At 36.5% G+C, this 20,255-nt stretch overlaps 1 protein-coding gene across 6 annotated transcripts in view; it reads left to right on the forward strand.

Annotated features, from left to right (window-relative positions):
* Positions 1 to 20,255, forward strand: part of CACNA1D (calcium voltage-gated channel subunit alpha1 D) — a 168,918-nt gene that overhangs the window by 132,405 nt on the left and 16,258 nt on the right. For 4 of the 6 annotated variants that reach the window (XM_021409351.1, XM_021409350.1, XM_021409349.1 and 1 more), the window contains exons 30-39: positions 159 to 242; positions 567 to 650; positions 9,303 to 9,431; positions 9,931 to 9,996; positions 10,974 to 11,065; positions 12,584 to 12,743; positions 13,722 to 13,849; positions 13,926 to 14,022; positions 15,086 to 15,188; positions 16,267 to 16,368. In XM_021409351.1, the coding sequence (XP_021265026.1) occupies positions 159 to 242; positions 567 to 650; positions 9,303 to 9,431; positions 9,931 to 9,996; positions 10,974 to 11,065; positions 12,584 to 12,743; positions 13,722 to 13,849; positions 13,926 to 14,022; positions 15,086 to 15,188; positions 16,267 to 16,368 (1,045 nt within the window). The remainder of the gene's footprint in view (positions 1 to 158; positions 243 to 566; positions 651 to 9,302; positions 9,432 to 9,930; positions 9,997 to 10,973; positions 11,066 to 12,583; positions 12,744 to 13,721; positions 13,850 to 13,925; positions 14,023 to 15,085; positions 15,189 to 16,266; positions 16,369 to 20,255) is intronic. The other 2 variants (XM_021409355.1, XM_021409354.1) reach the window with 1 other exon arrangement.

Raw genomic sequence — 20,255 nt, forward strand, 5'->3', positions numbered from 1 at the left:
CCTTCAGTAGGCAATATTGTTTGTTTTGTTTTGTTTTCTCATTAGACCACAGGTTTTGTTTAACTAATTTCTGTTTATGCAAAACTAAACAGAAGTATGCAAATATTTGACATTTCATGTGTAATCACAAACGTTTGCACCCTGCCTGCTCTGTTCAGGGCTATTTTAGTGATGCCTGGAATACGTTTGACTCCCTCATCGTTATTGGCAGCATAGTAGACGTCGTTCTCAGTGAAGCTGATGTGAGTATACCCCAGCTTACTTTCCCCAGTCCCTACTTCTCTTTCTCTGTCTCCCCACTATTTCCATCATCTGGACAAGTCACAGATTTTGATCTGATGTTTCTAAAGTTTGAATACAGACCAGTTATAGGTCAATTATGTTGATATGGGAAATAAATAGCCTTTTTTTTCTACCAATTTTTTTAGCTAAGAAAAGGGAAAGATTGTATAGTGGTACATCAGAGAAGCCTAGAGTGTTTCTGTGTTATAACGCTGTCCTTTTCTTCTCTTTTTCTGTTTGTGTTTTTCTCTTGCTCTCTTTCTGCTGAATGCTTGTCCTAACAGCACTATTTCACTGATGCATGGAACACTTTTGATGCCTTAATTGTTGTTGGTAGCGTCGTTGATATTGCTATAACAGAAGTTAATGTAAGTAGCAACTGTTCATGCACTAAAAAGTAATTGCTGTCATCAAGAAATACAGAAAATGTCACTTTTACCCCCCCAAATCCTTTTTCACAAAAGTATGCTTTATCCTGGAATTGGAGACCAAAATATTGAGCTACATGTTTGTACAAGCTGTTATTGTAGAACTATAAAGCCATACAACTGAGCATGCACACCGTATAGTGAGACAATGGAATTATGTTTTCCTGTATACGTTCAGAAAATATTTTAAAACATTTTATTTACAGAAAGGGAATTAAGCCTCTATTATTATTTCATTTGAATCCAGTGATTTTTTTATGGAGCTTGACTGAGATAATTCAAGCATCTGTAAGTTGCTTTAATGGCTCAGTTTGACAAATAATGGTTTGTTCCATGCAAGGTTTGGCCTTTAAAGTGGTTCTACCACTCGTATCTTAAGAGGTAGTGGAAGAAAAGTAAACAGAGTAAGTAAAGACTTCCAAGGTATGGAAAATGAACTGCTTTTCTTTAATTTTTTTTTTCAGTACTGCAGCAAATGCTTTGAAATCCAAATTAGTCTTAAAATACTTTGAAAACTCCATCTGTCTAACAGAATTTTGGTTAATGGCCATTATAAGTATTAATATCTAAACAGAAATATAGAGAAATGTTGTTTTTGCCTACTTTCTATGAGACTTGCCAATTTTAACAAGGAACAAAAAAAAGGATATACGAAACATAACAAAACACAGAGCTGTTCTGGAGCAATGCTCTCCATATTTATGTGTTTCTGTAGTCCAGTTTTCAGAAGAAAATGCCTCTTCTTTCTAGTACTTGTTATGACCTCATGTAGGCAGATTGGAGATGGTCAGACTTGGATCCAACTCAGCAGCTGAAAATGCTTAGTAAGCACACTCTCATAAGGTGCATTAATGTAGTCTATGTGCTGAAGGTCCTATCTGCTTCTCATTCTAACAAAGGAACTATCCTCAAATACCCATGAGGATTCAACATTCACTTATTCCCTCTGTGTCAAAGACCAGATTGATCAGAGAAAACCATAAATTTAAATAGTTTCTTGGTATTAATCGAAGATTGCATATTTCTCTCCACATCAGTCCCAGTTTATGAGCTGGCTCATAAGTTTTCTTTTCTCTCAAAGTTGGTTTAGTAACCTGCTCACTAGAGATTTTTATTCTTCATTAGGGACATTAAATTAACTAGGAGGTATATAAGATCTTTCAAAAAACTTTGGAGTTTCAATAAATGCTCTTAAGTGATGAATAATAACTTGCAACATAATATAATTTCCAATATAACATAATTAGCAATATCTCTATCTTATACTGGAGAGAAGCAAGGGAGAAAAATTATGACATATGCACAGCCTCAGTGGGGGCCATTATCCAGTATTAAGTCCTATGTATTGAGTACTCCTAACAAATTTAAAAAAAAAAAGCCTGCTAAGAATAATCAAAGTAAACCCTCAACATTTTACAGCTGTAAAACACAAATTTTAATTTAACTGATTAGTATTCAAAGAGTGAATATGTGCCATGTGTATTTTTTTCTTGTGTCTGTGGACTGAAGGAACCTGAGCTGTCAGTGAGAGTCCAACAGCACAGAACGATGTTGTCCCACTGAGACATTTCTCAAAGTATGATTACAGTTCATGGCTCAGATTTTTAAAAGCTGACTCAAATTTTTTTTTTCCAGAAAAGTTTGAATTTAGACTTTGAGCTGAAGTAATTGCATATTGCCTGCTATCTCCATTCACAGCCGTAGTCACATGAGCATAATATGAGGCGCATAAAAATACAATTAATTTAGAGTAGCTTTCCCTAACCGCTGCAAAATGTACTTAATTGTGCAGCCATTGAAAAATAGCTTGAATGTACTTTTGCAATTGGAGGTGATGTCCCTGTGTTTAGCCCTGTATTTAACACTGCATGGACGGTGTTAATTTGACAGCATTACTTAAAACTAATCACTGCTGAGCTCTCAGTGAAGATCATGTACTGATCTTCAGTTACAGGACACACCACAGACAAGAACTAGCACTGCGTTTCTAAGCTTTTCATGCTATAATTCCTAGAGAAAAAGCTCATCTTCTATGTCTCCCAGTACTGCACAGCAGACTATTTGTGTGCTAAGTATTGTCTGTTTCTGGTCTTTCACTTTTTTGTGCTTCGTTTGTGCAAGTGATGAATGTATTTCAATTTCAGTATATTTCTGGGCTTGATTTCCCATTTTCAACATGGAACAGTGAATACTGCAAAGTGTCCAGGGATGTTTTTAAAATTTTTATGACTTTTATTGTTTTTATTCTATTCATTTTTTCCTAATTCGTTCTTTAGTTTTGGGTAAATTTGTATAATCCAAATTCAGTATTTTAGAATGCTTTTCTTAATATTTTCATTGGAAATGAACCATTCCACCCATACTTTTTACCTAACAATGATCCTGGGAAACCCACAGCTCTGCTAGGATGCTCACAGGGCTTTGTTTTCAGTGATATTACAAGCACAGATGGAGTAGCACCTGTGACAATTCCGAGTATAGACAATACTTTGAGGAAGCTTGGCCTCGTTTGAGTGGGTGGTCTGCTCATGTAAACTGCTAGCACCGATGTAAAACCAGATTGTGTTGCAGTTGAAATTGCATGAGTGCAGCCCTCTTAGTTGTAAATGAGGAGCTGAAAGGCTGTGAGTACCCAAGTGTAGAAAGACTCAAGATGGATTAAATATTCTTATAGGTTTGAATATATAATTGTGTCATGCGGTGGAATCAACTTGATCTCGTTCTGATGTTTTGGCTGTGTACATTTAGGCTAATTCCAAAGGTCAGCAATTTTAATATGTTTGTATCTGACCCAGGTTTTTCAAGTGAGTGGGTGGAACTTTACGTGTATCACCTTGATTTCGGTATTCAATTTTGGAAATTAAATGTCTCCTCTTTGTTTTTGTTCCTATTATTATTTTTTTTTTAAGTATATGATGCCTTGAGACTGATTCTTCTGATCCAGTCCCAGGAAATTACTGAGCTTTGAGTATTCTCAGTGCCCATGGAAATCAATGTATTTAATGTGTTCAGTAATTTACAGCCCTGCTCAGCATTTTCAAGGACTGGATCAGTGACCAATTCCAAAACCAAACCGACTCAGAGCAGCATATATTTTGGCAACACACTATGATTTTTGGCTTTTACTCTGTCATTTAATATCCCTTTGTTTAACCAGTTCCTTTTTGACCCTAATTGGTTTTCATGTTCATTTTATTTTTAGAAATTTTTAGAGGCAAGTATGTATAAGTAAATATGTATATACGGTATAGCAATACAAAATTTAAAAGCACTACTAAAACCTATATAATTACTTTGGCTTTTTTGTAACCTGTTGTTTTCAAAAAGTTTCACGTGACACACAAGATCTTGTGTGGTCATAAAAATGGTTCCTTTTAAATAAAAGAAAAAAGAGCAGAGTGGTTGTTGTGAGACACAATATGTGTCATCTCTTGAAGATGAAGGTACTTAAGATAATGAGAGATAAATGGAAATAAATTTAGAATAAGTTATAAGGTTCTTAAATGGAATTAACAGACATGTTTCAACCTGGCCAAACTGTGATGAAATTATCTGCAGTTCATATTTGATAGTTCAGAAACCATTTGGATGACCAGTACTGGATGACTTAGAGGCATGATCACATTGAAACACAGTAGTAGATAGAGGTTTTAATTCACGTTTTTAAAATTTTCTTTTCCTTTACCATTCATGTGCTGCCAAAATGTCATGAAAGGAACAGGGAGTTCACTTTACCATTTGTTTGTGCAACCAGTGTGGGAATAATGTTATGCTTCAGTAAAATTCAGGTTCTTTGCTCAACATGAGAGCTTTGCCATCTTCTTCCTGATCCCCTCAAGAAAATCTATTCTTTTTGAGCTCAGCCTTGTAAATGTGAGTCTCATTCGGTGCTTACTCTACAGTAACAGCTAACAGTGGTTAATAGCAATATGATCAAAAAGTCTGTCACAAAACTTGAACTGGATATTCTGTCATTTGGCAGGAAGGAGCCAAACTGTTATCATTTTAGCACTGTGCAGTGCATAACCCTGACTTGCAGACAGTGGGTTGCTTTGTTTGTTAGGCTGCTCGTGGAGCTGGGATGGCTGGTGCTCACTTCTACATAACTCGTATCTACTTCCCATAAGACATTCTGGATTCCAACTTTGAGGAAAAGCATTGCAGTTCAGTTTGAATCCCGCTTTATCCATCAATATCATATGTTAGATCTTGTACTTTGCTGCTAATTAATAAGTAATTAATATTTTTTAATACTGTGGATACATTTTTTCTTTTTTTTAGATTTTTGAAAATATATCTCTTTCAACCTAAGGATTTTGCTTTAATTGGCATCAAGTGATGCGTAACCTACACTGTGTTGCAGTATTTAATTTGGAAGTAGAAATAAATTTCCAAGTTGCTTCCATAAAGATGTTAATACCGACAATTTAGATACTGCACAATGGAATATGTATTGGACAGCAAGGAGAATATTATCCTATGCCAACAATGGATGTTAGTTATGAACCTAACATCCTTAACAAGGAATGATGCACTTTTTAATCTACTATGAGTCATATTGATTCAGAGTTGTTACTAAGTGATGTGTATGGGCATTTGATTCATGTTCAACAGGGAATTTACAAAGCACTAAGGCTGTGAAGAAAATTACTTAATAGCCAATTTGATTCCTAGTAGCGACTATCTGAGTGAATCTTGTGTATACACATATGCACACATATGTTACATGTTTCTAAAGATATTTTGGCAACCTGAATGCTTTCCTGTGTATGTTGATGTCAACATATATATTTGTCATTTAGATGTTTCCTGCTGTAGTTGCAATCATGATTACATCATCTGTATGTGTTAATTTGTTTTGGCATACTCTAGTACACTTTGGCACAATTAGTAACGAGAGGCATGTGATCAAAATCGTGTACTGATATTCACTGTTTTGCACCTTATTTTTTTTCTTAATCACAGAGCTACGGTTTGCTTCCAGTGCATGATGCAATCAGTTTCACACCAATCACAGATTTTACACTGCAGCTTCTCCAAAGCGAGGGTGGTTATATGGAACTTTAGTTGCAATATGAAGAGTAGAAAGACGAGTTACTACTTAAGAAATGTGCCAGATTTTTAGTAAGCAGCAATAAATGCGAGGCTGAAATGGTTAGCAGGCTGCAAACATTTACATCTTTTGGTTGATCATTGGTTAATCTTTTTTGAGGGTTGGGATTTTCTGGAGAGAAAAATGCTGTATGAAGCTTTGATTAAGATATATGTGTATATATATATATGCATATATGAGACTGATTAATGGCCTGTTTGAAATATTTAAGAATTGACTTAAAATCACATGAAGATGAGGTGCTTTGCTGAAGTAGTCTCTGTGCAGTAGGCACATGGCTGACAGAAAAGAGAATAATTATGCCAGTCTCTGTTCTCTTCGTTCTATTCTAATACTTCTCCTACATAAAAATAACATGCCACCTACTTGTGTTTGTACGTGTCAAGTAATATTACTGAAGTTGTAAATAGGATTGTGTGTTTGGATGTCTTTTCTTTATCTGTAGGAAGCAGACATTCTTTGTTGTCAGTGTGTCTGTTACTGCAAATTGTGATAAACTTACTTTCCAAGATCTTAGTGTTACTGATACCAAATAGACACGCACAAACATTAACTCTTAGACAAACATTTCCTTTATAAATAAATACAAATATTGCTTTCTTTCTGGTCTATCACTTTATTAAATTAATCAAATTTTTATTATGAGCCATATTATGCTGTATTATCAGAGGGAAATGCCAGAGGGGGTAAGAGGTTAGATGCACTCACTTAAAAATGTCAATACCCAGAACACTTGGTCAGTGACAGGCAGAAGTTGAATGCTTTCATCTCCAATGGAAGAAATGCCTCAGATACCAGGAGTATGTTTTCATTCTTTGTTTCCAACTTCTATCCTTTGGTTTTGCACAATTTACCTTTTGTGAAAAAGTTTTTCCTGGCCTACTCTTGCCACGTGCATATAACACCCTACTGCTTACCGTGTTGTTACATATCCCATTACACATTGCTACTCTAATACTTTTCCTAATTTATTTGGAGCCCAATTCTTCTCTTATAAAAGGAAAGCTGGTAGGAAATGCACCCAAATGCAAAATCCAGCATTTTCTTTCATTATTTTAGTGTCAGCTTCTGAAGGTACATAATTTAATCTGTTCTGTTTTTGTCAAATACTTCATTTAATTTTTGATAGCACAAAATACTGAATGCAAATTAATTTTATCATTGATTAAGACTATATACCTCATCACAAGTCAGCCACAAGCGGTTGATGTGAAATGTCAGGCTTTATCTGCAGAAGTTATAATGAAACCCTTTTTCTTTAAAAGTTTCAGATGGAGAAATTATTTCTGCACCAAAAATCAGTAGCAGCGTGGGTTAGTGTACACTAGTACAGGCTTGTGATTGGTATAGGTAGACAGCTTTGTAAGATTGTTTAAGCATTATGTGATATTTTGGCATTTATGATATTTGTGATTATTAATTTCTCGTGAATCTCAATTTTGACCACTTATTTCAAATTGCTGAAATATGCAGGGAATTTCTAATGCAGCAACTCTTTCATTGGTAGCATTTTGTCATTGTTTATACAAAGGTTTACAAAGCTTAGACATGATAACTGATTTTACAAATTCTCTGCTTACTGAAGTGTGACGATGAGATCTGGGCTTTTTTTACATTAATGCATTGTTCTAGTATTAATCCCTGAAACAGTTTTAAAACTATTTCAGAAAATACTGAAATTCTGGCAGGGCAATAATGTTTTAATATACATTGCATATAGTTGAACAAATGGGTATTTTTAACTCAGTGCCTTTTGAAATCTTTGTTATAAATATTTGGCCAAGAAAAAATTAACAAAGTAATCAGTCTTTTAATATATGGCACTAATGGTTTGGCTTCAGAAAAGTACTACAAATTCTTAGGGTTTTTTTAACTATCACAGAATGGGGTGGGTTGGAAGGGACCATAAAGCCCATCCAGATCCAACGCCCCTGCTGTCAGTAGAGTTGCCCTCCACCAGATCAGGCTGCTCAGGGCCCTGTTCAAACTGGCCTTGAATTCCTCCAGGGATCTGCATCTGCAGTCTCTTGGGGCAGAGAAAAGTACACTTGTGTGTATACTGCCAGTACTTTCAGAAGAATCATCTCCTTTCTGTTTCCTTCCTTCCCCATGAATCTCACTCTAGCTAACAGCAAGACTTGAGATTTTACTCAGTGGCGCTGAGAGTGTGCCCAGTGCATCTGCAGTGTGTTGGAAGCAGCACTGAGAAGGCATCGTGGTTACTGCCACTATATGTAACCTCAGTTGCTGAAAAATGTCACTTTGAAAAGATGTACATTTTGGGCAAGAGAGTAAGTCCTATTGCTTGGATCTAACCTCCAGGAATCCATTCGTTCTAGTGCTATGAAGTGTTAAAGACTTTTCCATTCATGTCAGTGCACAAGCAAATATAGACACCTGGCCCATGAAGCTTTTCTAGCTGCTGTACTTAAGTGTCTGGCCATTTAGGATACTGGGACAGTCTCTCCAAAGACATTCAGAAACACTAGAAAAAGAGAAGTTCTGGCTTTGAACAAGAAGTTGGTGTGCTTCTCTCTCCTATCTGTAGCTCATTAACTTGTGAACTTGCTTTGAAGGATCTCCTGATTTGATATAAATCAAATTGAATACGGTTAAATTCCATATTAACTTTCAAAAAAAGCACAGCAGAGAACTTGAAAAGCTGGTTTGACGCCAAAGCTTTGTTCATGAGTTGTACTTAAGGCTTATTGCTACATTTTTACACAACCTATGGAAACAGGGATAATTTTGTTTGGCTTGCATGGGAACAGGTACTTAATTTTGTATTCAGTTTATAATGACTTTCTCAAACATGTTTTAAAATAGCAGATTTTAGCATGAGTCAGCCAATGTAAAATGCTAAATGGAAGGTTTTACTGAAGATATTAATGTTTTGTTCTGGAAGAATATAGAGTTGAAAGATGTTCATTTACATTTAGAAATGAAAAATGTCCTGTTTATGGTGAAGCTGATTCTTTGATCTCTTGCTTGATTTTAATATTTAATGTTCTTAATTTCTTAAAGCCAAAGCCAACTGAAACAGTCACAACTGATGAGTCTGGGGTAAGATTAGTAAACTGACCCCAGTGGTTTTACCTCTACTTGAGTTTATTCTTTTTACCATGTCTATTTTCCACCAATTTTTTCTGTATTTTTCATAACTGTCCTACTACAAAGGTGTATGCAGTGGTTTGCATTCATTGTCAATGTATTATCGAAGTCTACTACAAACAAACCCAATATGATCCCATTAACAAACCAGAAAACTTGGAAATGCATGTGATGTGTGAAGCATTTCTAGAGGTCCTGTGTTTTTAGCATGTAATTTTTCCTTTCATATCATTCTTATCAAGGTGAAAAGGCCCTCAAGATACATTTTCAAATCTTACCTCTTCCACCTCTGCATTTGTTGTTGTTTTTCTGAAAGTGTTGCATGTTTGTGTTTGTATTTGGTTTGACTTCTTCATGATACTCTTCAGAACTCCGAAGACAGCGCTAGAATCTCCATCACTTTTTTCCGTCTTTTCCGAGTGATGAGGTTGGTGAAGCTGCTTAGCAGAGGAGAAGGAATCAGAACTTTACTGTGGACATTTATTAAGTCATTTCAGGTTAGCAAAATTTATTTAGATTTGCTTTATAATTATAACTATTTTGTATACCAATTTTTATGAAGCAATACATTGTGACTCCCATCTACAAGAAGGGTCATAAGGAGGATCCGGGGAACTACAGGCCTTATGGACTTGATTTCATAAGTGTAGGAAATAGATATTTGAAACCTTGCCTCTGAAAACTGTGATGAACGTGAAGTTAATGTAATTCAATGTGAAATACCTTTGTGTTGGCAGAATCGGTGATTCAAATAAAATTTAAAACTGTCAAAGTTGGGTCTTTCCCCTGGATTACTGGCAGAAGTAATTTAAAGTATAACAAAGATCATGTTCATTGCATGTGGCAGATTATTAAGAGGTAATAATATTTCAAGCATTTGCCTAGAAAGAAAAGCCTTGGAAGAGCCTGTGGTGTACAGTGAAATTATTTTTGTACATTGAAATGGAAATTATGGTGTGAAATTTTTAAAATACAATGTCCCTGTCCCTTTTCTAGGCTCTGCCTTATGTTGCCCTTCTGATAGCCATGCTATTCTTCATCTATGCTGTCATTGGAATGCAGGTAATTTTAGGGGTTTTTTAGCACTCAACAAAAGCACAATGTTGGCTACTCTGATACCTGTGTACCAAGGTGCTTTCTGAAATATTCTCTTGATAGTGGTGCTATTTATTAGGCAGAGCTTTCAGAATAATATAGAAATCTTCTTTTAACTGTGATTTCGACAGTCAGAAAATCCAAAAAGATACAAGAGAAGAGCTGGGTGTGAGCTTATAGTGTCTTGTTTTGCTGAGAGGTGACGTTCCTCTTTCATTTACTGTGTAGCTTATTCCTATGCATGAATGCATGAAAAAAATGCATGGCTTTTATTATAGATTTGTTTTTGGAGTAAGGCATTAAAATCAAAAAGATTTTCTTTTGATCTCAAAGTCGTGAGGCTCCCAAACCAAGGGAGCAGCATGTATGCAGAGCACAGCAACATTAATCTCTCTATATTAAATAATGACTTTCACTGTACTGCAAGAGGATATCAGTGAATTATTTTGGGGAGAAAAAACGCTTTTTTGACCAAGGAATTGCAGTTTAATTCTGGAGAACTGAACTCATTTTCATCTTTGGCTGGGACAAGGTGCTCAGACTCGTTCTTTGGCTGCCATATTTACCTCTGTCTATTTAGATTCAAGATTTTCGGGACAGCAATCATTTCTTACTACAAGTATGCACACTACCTACTGTAATGGGGTTTTAATCCCAGCAAAGGACTATGGGTGCCAGTTCAAAGTAAATACGTAGTCGTCTAAAATACTGGAGAAAGTACTGGTATGATAATGATTTAATGATGCCAAATTAAAATTAAGGAATTATCTTGTACGTGTGAAATATTTACTACATCTACATTATCAGGAAAAAACTAAAGGCAGTAGAGAAAATATATTTGTGAAACTGTCTTTCACGTGCTCTGAAGCTGCTCTAGACTACGGGACCACAGCTTCTGAGAGTAGGAGCCACTAAGATGAAAGTAAAATCTTTTTTTTCTGTAGGTATTTGGAAAAGTGGCCATGAGAGACAACAATCAAATAAACAGAAATAACAATTTTCAAACTTTCCCCCAAGCTGTGCTGCTTCTCTTCAGGTGAGTACACCTGAGCTCTCGCTTGGTGCATCCCATTTCAACCATCTAGGGACGGTTCAACTGTCTTGGAACTTCTACTGTGCATTTGCTCTAAACATGTTTCTAGGTTAGAAACAATTCCCTGTCAGCACATACTGTCTCCTGCTGCATGCTGAGTGTCCGCTGGGTTCTAATCATGTGCTACAGACCTGAAGTCATTACAGCTGCTGTGAAAAAGCTCATTAATGGAGGAATTGTCTTTTGGTGGATCATAAATGTTGTCAGCCCTGATGGCACTGTGCAGGTGTTGGGAAAAGGAAAAATGAGTTTGCTTTTTTTATTCTTTAGAAGGCCAGGCAAGCTAGTTTAAAAAGAAAAAATGAAAAGTTTTTGCAAAGATGGAAAAAATAAACTGTTCTTTACATTTTATGAAGAGATGGTAAGTAGTGGGTGTAACTTTCAGAAGGAGGCATCAGATAAGCAGTAGGCAAAATGTTCTGATGGTACAGGTGGCTAATTCTTGATGTAAGTAATCCTGGGTGATTATGGAATCTCCATCACAAGAGAGGTTAAGAGCAGGGTAAACCTGTGTTGGGAGTGCTTCAGAATGCCCTGGAGCAAGTGGAGGGAATGATGTGGATCAGGCATGCCTCTAAAGGTGTTGATTTTGTGACTGTGGTGCCTGTGAGTCTATCTCCACTTGGCTCCTATGTATTTTCTACCCTGTTCTAAAGAGAGGTTCTCTTTTACAGCAGACGTGTTTGACAAGAAGATCAAGAGATAACAGATATAAATCAGAGCTAGACAGAGATATCAAAGCCATGTCTTAATAAGTAGTTATGTCAGTCTGGTATAACGCAGAGCACAGAAGCAGTACAGCTAACAGTGCTAATGCAGGACTGATTGCACTGGAGATAGACCAGCGGACAGAGTTCTGTGCTCAGTTTGTCAAGATCATTCTGAATTTCTAGGCTAGATTCCAGTAGGACAAGGAAAAGGAAAAAGTAGGTACCTGTATTCTGCCACACAGCTCTGTCAGTGCTGTGGTTTCATGCAGGCCTTCTGTATTGCACGTTACCTGGCACTCTCGACCCAAATGTATCCTCAGATGGGACATTTCTTCCACACTCACTGTAGAGCTCAGACAAAACTGAACTTATGTATGGCATATGCAGAAGAAGTTCTCCGTATGCATATCACAATGTCAATCAATGCTTTGTAGACAGCTTTACACTTGGTACACAACAGCTGCACTGCAATATTGATTTAACTTGTAAATCACAGTTTGGAGTGCAAAATTTTTCCATGCAAGCCTTTCTGGTGCATGAGTGTGCATCATATAAAATTTGTGTGCACTGTCAGGTCTAAGCTTCTCACTTCTGAAACATACTCTGTAATTTTTAATTAGTTCCTACTCTGAGGAATTTACAGTCTGTTTTCACGTTTCTACATGTACAGCTCCAGGAATTTTATTGGAACTTAACAAATAAGTTCATTTTGATCAATTAATACTTAATTTCTCTTTGTGACTTCATAAAGGTGTGCAACTGGAGAAGCTTGGCAGGAAATCATGCTGGCATGTTTGCCTGGAAAACGCTGTGATCCAGAATCTGATTATAATCCAGGGGAAGAATACACATGTGGAAGCAATTTTGCCATCATTTATTTTATCAGTTTTTATATGCTTTGTGCATTTTTGGTGAGTTCAGCTGGTGATTGTTATCAGAAATAAGTTTTAACTTTTTGAATTTCTTCTGCAGTAAAACAGCAGTGAAGTCGGAGAATGATGTGGAATCTCATATCTAAAATATTTGTGCAAGGGTTTGTTTTTCATACGTGGTCCCAGATCCTGTATCCTATGCTGCAGGCTAGTAAATTCTCATGTACAAGGTATCCTTGTGACCTCAGGCCTCCGTGTATGCCAGGACTGGTTGCTTGCATATTTGGAAGCTAAAGTGTTAGTCTTTTCAATAGCTATTATAGTATGTCTTTTTTTCAGTAATGCCATTAAATGTCATTAATGATGAAACTGCAGTCATTTGATGTAGTAATGCTATATCAGTATTCTTTAAACTTGACAGAATTTGTATGTCTCTCTACAAGTGTGTTCCAGCTGTGGCACATGAGATCTTAATTAATTACTTGTTCTACAATAATCTCTGAAATACGTTTTTCCTCATCGCGGGTGCCTTGGCTGGTTGAATTGTTCTATTCACAGTTCTGTTCTCCTGGCAAAAGGAGATTGATTGAACAGAATCCTGAACCACTGTAAACATAACCATTCTGTGTCATCTCTTAAGTTAATGAAACATACGCATAAATGTCATCATCATGTCGTTGAATCTTCTGAATACAAATATGCAATTTTGTCCAATTTGATCCAGCCAATCAAAGAAGAGAAACAAAAACATTTAACAGCCTATGTCAAAGATTGAGTACTGTACAGCAGAATCATACTCTTGTCATCTAGTTGCTTGATAGAATTCCAGCTGGACACTTAAATTGTCAGCAAGTATTTTCTGTGGTATTCAATGGTATTTGTAAAAAATCGTTATTTATAAGATCAATTTATTTAATTGCTTGAATTCTGCACCTCCTACCTTATAAAGTTATTTGTGGAAAATATTTGTACTTCAAAAAAATTAAATGCATATCTGTGTTCTTAATTGCTTTTTAGATAATAAACTTATTTGTGGCTGTCATTATGGATAACTTTGACTATTTGACACGTGACTGGTCCATTCTGGGTCCTCATCATTTGGATGAGTTCAAAAGGATATGGTCAGAGTACGACCCTGAAGCAAAGTAAGAGCATTTCTCTGCTAAGACTTATCTGATAAAAAATATTGAAAGCACGGCATAATATATTCTTTGGTTCTAGGGGAAGGATAAAGCATCTTGATGTGGTTACGTTACTGAGACGCATTCAGCCACCACTTGGTTTTGGCAAATTATGCCCTCACCGAGTGGCCTGCAAGGTAGGTTCTACCCTTCTTCCTTTGTAGGTTTCTTTCACTGTTTAAGCATTCATTCGACTCTGCCAAATACTTGTTGTGTCTGCACAGTAATCCTGTTTATTCACAAGATCTTCTCCGCTCTCTCGTTTTCCCAGTTTTCTGTGGGCTTGACTTAAACCAGCAATATCAGTGTTGTTTCTCTCACTGTAATCATTTGAATTTATTGCCAACATAAAATTCTTGACAGTGCACCAAAATAAAAGGAGTTAGTCTTTAAATTTATAATTACTCTTTTATTGTGATATATATATGTACTAATTCAACCCAGCATTGATGGTGACCCAATGACATTTCTGGTTTCTCTTCAATTCCAGGGAGAAAGTGGTAGTTTACTTTAGTTTACAATTTAGTTTTGATAAAGTATTAGTACACGTGCATTCATGGAACGTTTGCTTCACATGAAACATAGAGCTGACACTGAAGGGAGGAGACGGTAAGATGATAAACCACACAGAAATAAATAACATCCAAGTAATACACAGAAGTGAGTGAGACGACTGAAAATTAACAGAAATTTAAAGTAGAATTTGTTAGGCACGATGTGTAATTTGGATGACAGTTAATTGCGTGTTAATATAGAAGTTGAAAAGCAACTCAAAGTTGCTTTATTATATTATTTGAGGAATTCAAAACTATGGGCATTCTAGTGTTAGCAATATCAGTATGAATCAGCTCACACCTTAAAGGATCCTCACAACAGCACTGTGCTTTGAATTTTCTGTGTTTGTTTTATAAATAGGTGAGCTGATGTACTAAACACCAGAGTCAAAAGGAATGCCAAAACCCATGAAAACTACTGGGCAGTTCTAGCTTTGGTAGAAGCATCCATATCATTAGTATCAGAAACAGGTGATAGTGGTGTTTATTACAGACTGCTGGGATAGAAGGCTCAATGTTTTTTGAAGAGTTACATGATGTTATGCCTCTCTGTGGATATTACTTGGTTATGTCGCCTTTTCAGAAGTGAAAGTTGCAAAAGGTTTTTTTCTTTTTTTCAAACGAAGTGTTCTTCTCTCCTTCACAGAGGTTAGTAGCCATGAATATGCCACTAAATAGTGATGGAACCGTCATGTTCAATGCTACTTTGTTTGCTTTGGTTAGGACTGCTCTAAAGATAAAAACAGAAGGTAAGGTTCTTATCTGCCAAGCCTTTATTGCACTTGTCAAAAAGTGCAGTGAGGAAAAACTAGAAATTATTACTTTTGTTGAACATGAGTACGGCTCCTTAAGTCTCAGTGGATTTGGTTTGATTTTGTATCGTGTACTGCCAAGAATGATTTGTTTAAAAAAAAAAAAAAAAGGGGGATACTGACGCCAAAGCCCAAGCAATCTTAGAAATTATGGCATGCCTTTACCTGGTCAGTTAAAAACGCTTAGCAGTGGTGTAACAGGAATTCTACTGCAAGGAATGAATGAGTTCCCCTTTCTATCCAACCAAGATGCTTCCTCCTCACTGCTCTTTAAATTTGTATCTTGGATCCCACGTTAGTGCAACTGGGGCTTTTGCAGCCTTGAAGGTGACATCCCCAGGTTAGCAGAGGTTAGTTCTTATGGGGTTGGATGGGTTTCTGTCATCTGCATCAGAGGGAAAAGTCCTGAAAAAACTGTGGTATGTTCCAGGGAATTTTGCTTTTTATTTTATTTTATATATTTTTTTCATTATTTCACTTTTATTTCTTCCTCTTCTATGTCTCCTGCTGTTCTCAGCAGAATTTGAGTTCCACTGCCAACAGCAAACTAGCTAAGCCTCCTCAGGCAATGCTGTGGCTAAGGTGAGCACTTCAAGAGAAAATGCTCACCTGAACTCGCAGGCCTGCACTGTTGAGAAGTTACTGTGAATAGACAAAAAAAAAAAAAAAGGGTCAGCTTTGGATCAAGAAGGATGTGGCTTGCAGAGTTGTCACGTGCGGCACAATTTAGGCGGAAGGTATTAAACAGTGACAGAGTAGAGCCAAGATCTGTAAACTACTGTTGACCTCTGAAGTACTCCAAAATTGAAAGCCCCTAGGAGTTCATCCTCTTACACCTTTTCTTCTCTTTAATTATTGTAGTATTATTATCTGCTACTTCATGGAGCTTAGGCTGCTGCTAGCAGTCTTTATCAGTCTTTATACAGATACAACTAATTAATATCCAAAGGAACATTCGTTGCAGCTAATTGAAACATACTTGTCTTCCTCTGTGTCTCTATTTTATTTGCTGCAGGTAACCTAGAGCAAGCAAATGAAGAACTTAGAGCAGTTATAAAGAAAATATGGAAGAAAACTAGCATGAAATTACTTGACCAAGTTGTCCCTCCGGCTGGCGGTCAGTGTGATAAACTTTGCCATATGCTCTTCTCTTTTCTTTTTGGCCTTTGTAGATTGGTAGAGACTAAAGAAATAAAATTAGTAAAACTTGAAATGATAATGTCATTAAAAGACAACAAAAAATAATAGCAAAATAATACAGATAATGTTATATCCTGTTACATTAGATAATAAATGTAGGACTAAGTAATACAACTTCCTTAGATCAAAAAGAAAGAGGAAAATACATTTAATTTTTATTTTCTTGCTTGAAAAAAAAACCAACAAAACCTGATCAGACCTAAATTTAGTCTTAATTTCAAGTCATTCAGTGGAATAAACTAAAGTTAGTTTGATTTCAATGCATTCAGCAAAATAATATTTTTTTTTTTTACTAATTAAGCTTAACAATGTACCCTGCATTTTAGCTTATACCCTTGTATATGTTGAATACTCTTGGGAGAAAACTAAAAAAAAATTAATTGCAAGACTAAAAATTTTTCTGCTAAACTGATAAAGCAGGAGGCTAAATTATCTCAGTTGCACTAGCTTAAACCAGAGCAGTTCCACAGCCAACACATAATGGAACTGGTTCAGATTTATGCCAGTATGACTGAGGTATGAATATGGCCGATGTAAAAATATCTAAATTGTCATACCAATGTGTTTGCAATAGGTATGAGGGACATATATTACTTGTTTCTACGTGCAGTGAGATGACATCAAATATTCGTTATATTTCTTTTTAAATATATATATTCCAATATATATATTTAGAATTTTTCAATATATACATTCTTATCAATATGCTATAGTGTAGGTTTAGGTGACATTATACTTGCTTTTTCAAGTTTTAAAGGTGCAGGATCTGTTGCACTGTCCATTCATACCCAGGATAGATGTATCTAGACATCCAATATACCGATCCATTGTAATCATCTGGTATTTTTTGTAGTTTATTGTACTTTTATAGCATTACAGCAGCTTTCAAGACTGATCAGACTCAGGTTTGGAAGCAGACTCAAGATCCAGGCCCGATGGTGGTGGAGGCTGATCCCTTTCTGAAGGTGACACTCTCAGTCTCTAGGGGAGGAGGAGCATGCTGGCTGCCCCGCTGTTCAGCATGACCCCAGGAGCAGCATTAGCTTGGTCGCTGCAGGAGCCACTTGCTACTGGTGTGGTGGCTGCCAGCTGATAGTGGGGATTAAGACAAAGATCTAGCAAATTTGATGATCCAAAGGGGAACTGATACTGCACATTTAAAACAACTTTTTTGTGTTCTACTCTGTTGTTTTCAGCTTTACACCTAGTTGCTTGCATGGCATAGATGAATTGCTTTGTTATTGTTGTAACTATGTGCTTGAGCTTTTTCTGCAGCCTCTGTTCCTTTCAACTATGAGTCTTTCGAATATTCTGAAGCAATTCTGTTTTAGGGTGGTGGCATGGAATTGGTGTTGCCTCTTGCCAACTTTATTCCCCTACATTTTTTAATTGAAATAGAGATGCATGCTTCAGAATAGCGAGCTGTGCCTGCCTAAACCAGTCTGACAAAGAATCTTTAAAGATCACATTCCTAGAACTAATCTCACATAACAACTCACTGTTAACTTCAGTTTCATGTCATTGCTGAATATAAGCTGTATATTTACTTTCAGCTATACTAAAATCCATTGCTAATATTTCTTCCTCAAATTTAGCTCCTCAGCATAGCTAGACAGAAAATCTAGGTCATAGTCTGCATGATAAAAACCTGTATGGCTTCAACAGTATAAACAAAGACATTTTGGGAAGTCAAAGAATCATTAAGGTTGGAAAAGACCACTAAGAACATCCAGTCCAACCATCAAAGTACTTAAGATTCATCAATTTTCAATTTCATTTTGGCTTCGTTTCTCTGCAGGCCTCATTAAGACTAACACGACAATTGAAAATAGTGTAACCTATCTACAAAAAAAGAGGAATACAGCTATTTTACATTCTTACACCATAGGAGTGTAAAATAGCTTACTATACAGAAAAAAAAATTGTTTATATCAAAGCTTAATATTCAATAGAAAATTGTGTATGACAGTAACACCAGCGACAGCTGATAAATAACAATCTGCCAAGAGACAGGTTTTCAATATAAATCAACAAAGCATCCAAATTCACTGTACTAGAATCACATGTACTTACAAGTATTGAGCTGTCTAGTTCATGATATTTTTTTCAAATACTACTTTTGCTGGTATTACTGAGTGCTAGATGCTTCCTGTGCCTGTGATCATGCCTCCTGAACACAAAGAGATCGATTATTTGCAGAGCAGAATGAAAACAATCCACACATAATTTTATTTATTTATTTTTTACTTAATTATAAATAGATGCACTAGAAATGGGCAGCCAGCTAATTGTTGGTACTGATTGAATAACTCACTAATATGATTTAATTAAACTGATAAAAGTTAGCAACAGATCTTCAGGAAAACTGAAGCTGCTTTGCAAAAACATAGAATGAGAGTCAAAAGCCTGAATGTATAAACGTGTTAATATTCCTAGGAGACTACAGAGTAAGAGAAAGACATACCACCCGCGAAAGATTCACCTGCTTTCTATTCTTTAAATTCCCCAGTCTCCACCTGCAAGCCCATTTAATCCTGCCTAATACATTTTGCCCTCTTGCAAAAACTTCCTACTGAAATGATTCCTTTTGCTGTCCCCAATTGTAGCTATAGATCTGTCGATACTGTGGTCAGTTACGCTTAGCTGCCTCCCTCCCTGTCCATATCTGGCTCTCTGTGTCAAGGATGGCTCCCCTTGGCCAAGCTTCAGTTCTTGTGTGCACGTGTCTGCAATACAACTGACTGTGCCTGTGAAGTACACATGCATCTTGTTTGTACATACAGACTTTGGCATGCACGATTCAGGAAACTGGTAATGCATTCAACTAATATGCTTACAAAAAAAAAAATTGATGTATGTCCACAGCAATTAATAGGGCCCTTCATTTGTGCATACTGAGACTTTGGAGGTATGGTTGTCTCAGGTACAGTCAGTAATCATAGCCTGTCTTGAGACGTGCTCTAAGTGCAACCCATGGTAGTGTATGTTATATCAAGTCTGTCACTTCTATGTGCTTGTTCTTTCTAGGAGCCATTTGCTATATCACTTCCTCAAAAGTTCTGTTCAAATAGTTGAAACAAAATAGTACAAAGGATGGGGAAAGGCTTATCTGGGGAGTTTGACCAAGGATGCATTGCAGAAATGAATGGATTCAGCTAAGCTAAGGAAGGCAAGTTCAGATCAGATACTTTATAGGAGATCTCTTCTGAATACAGAAGACCACTAGGCTCCAGACAAGCTGCCAAGAGTGATCACAGATGAACATCAAAGCAAATGTTCACACAAAAGATTAAAAATTAGGTTTGGGGAGTCAGTAACAAAACTTTTCTACTGCTCAGACTGAATGAGGACACTGGGGAACTTTTCTTGTGAGCTGCGGAGTCCTTACTTCCTAGTGGGAGCTGGAGGCACTCAGCCCTTTGAAGAGATGTAGGTATTTGGCAGAACAGACACGCTAACGTGCAAAGACATTTCCTGCAGCAGGCTGGTCTTCCAGCCAAGATATTTTAAGGCAATTACTGTAATTTGTTTTGCTCTGATACCTTTAAAGAAATAAAATGTTGGGAGAATACATCCCTGGTGCAATTTGCCTGAAATTAAAGCTTGCCATAGTTTCTCACATGCATACAGCCTACCTCAGCCATTATAATGAAGCACATCCTGTGAATTCTGGAGGGAGCTTGTTTTGAATGGTGAGGATTCACTTGGAGACATTTTATCACTGCAACAGAAATAATTTTAACAGTTTTACACACAAATTGGATTTCCCCATCCTTTTTATTGACTTGAAAGCAGGTCATGAAA

This window comes from Numida meleagris, chromosome 11 (genome assembly GCF_002078875.1).
Source record: "Numida meleagris isolate 19003 breed g44 Domestic line chromosome 11, NumMel1.0, whole genome shotgun sequence".
NCBI lineage: Eukaryota > Metazoa > Chordata > Aves > Galliformes > Numididae > Numida > Numida meleagris.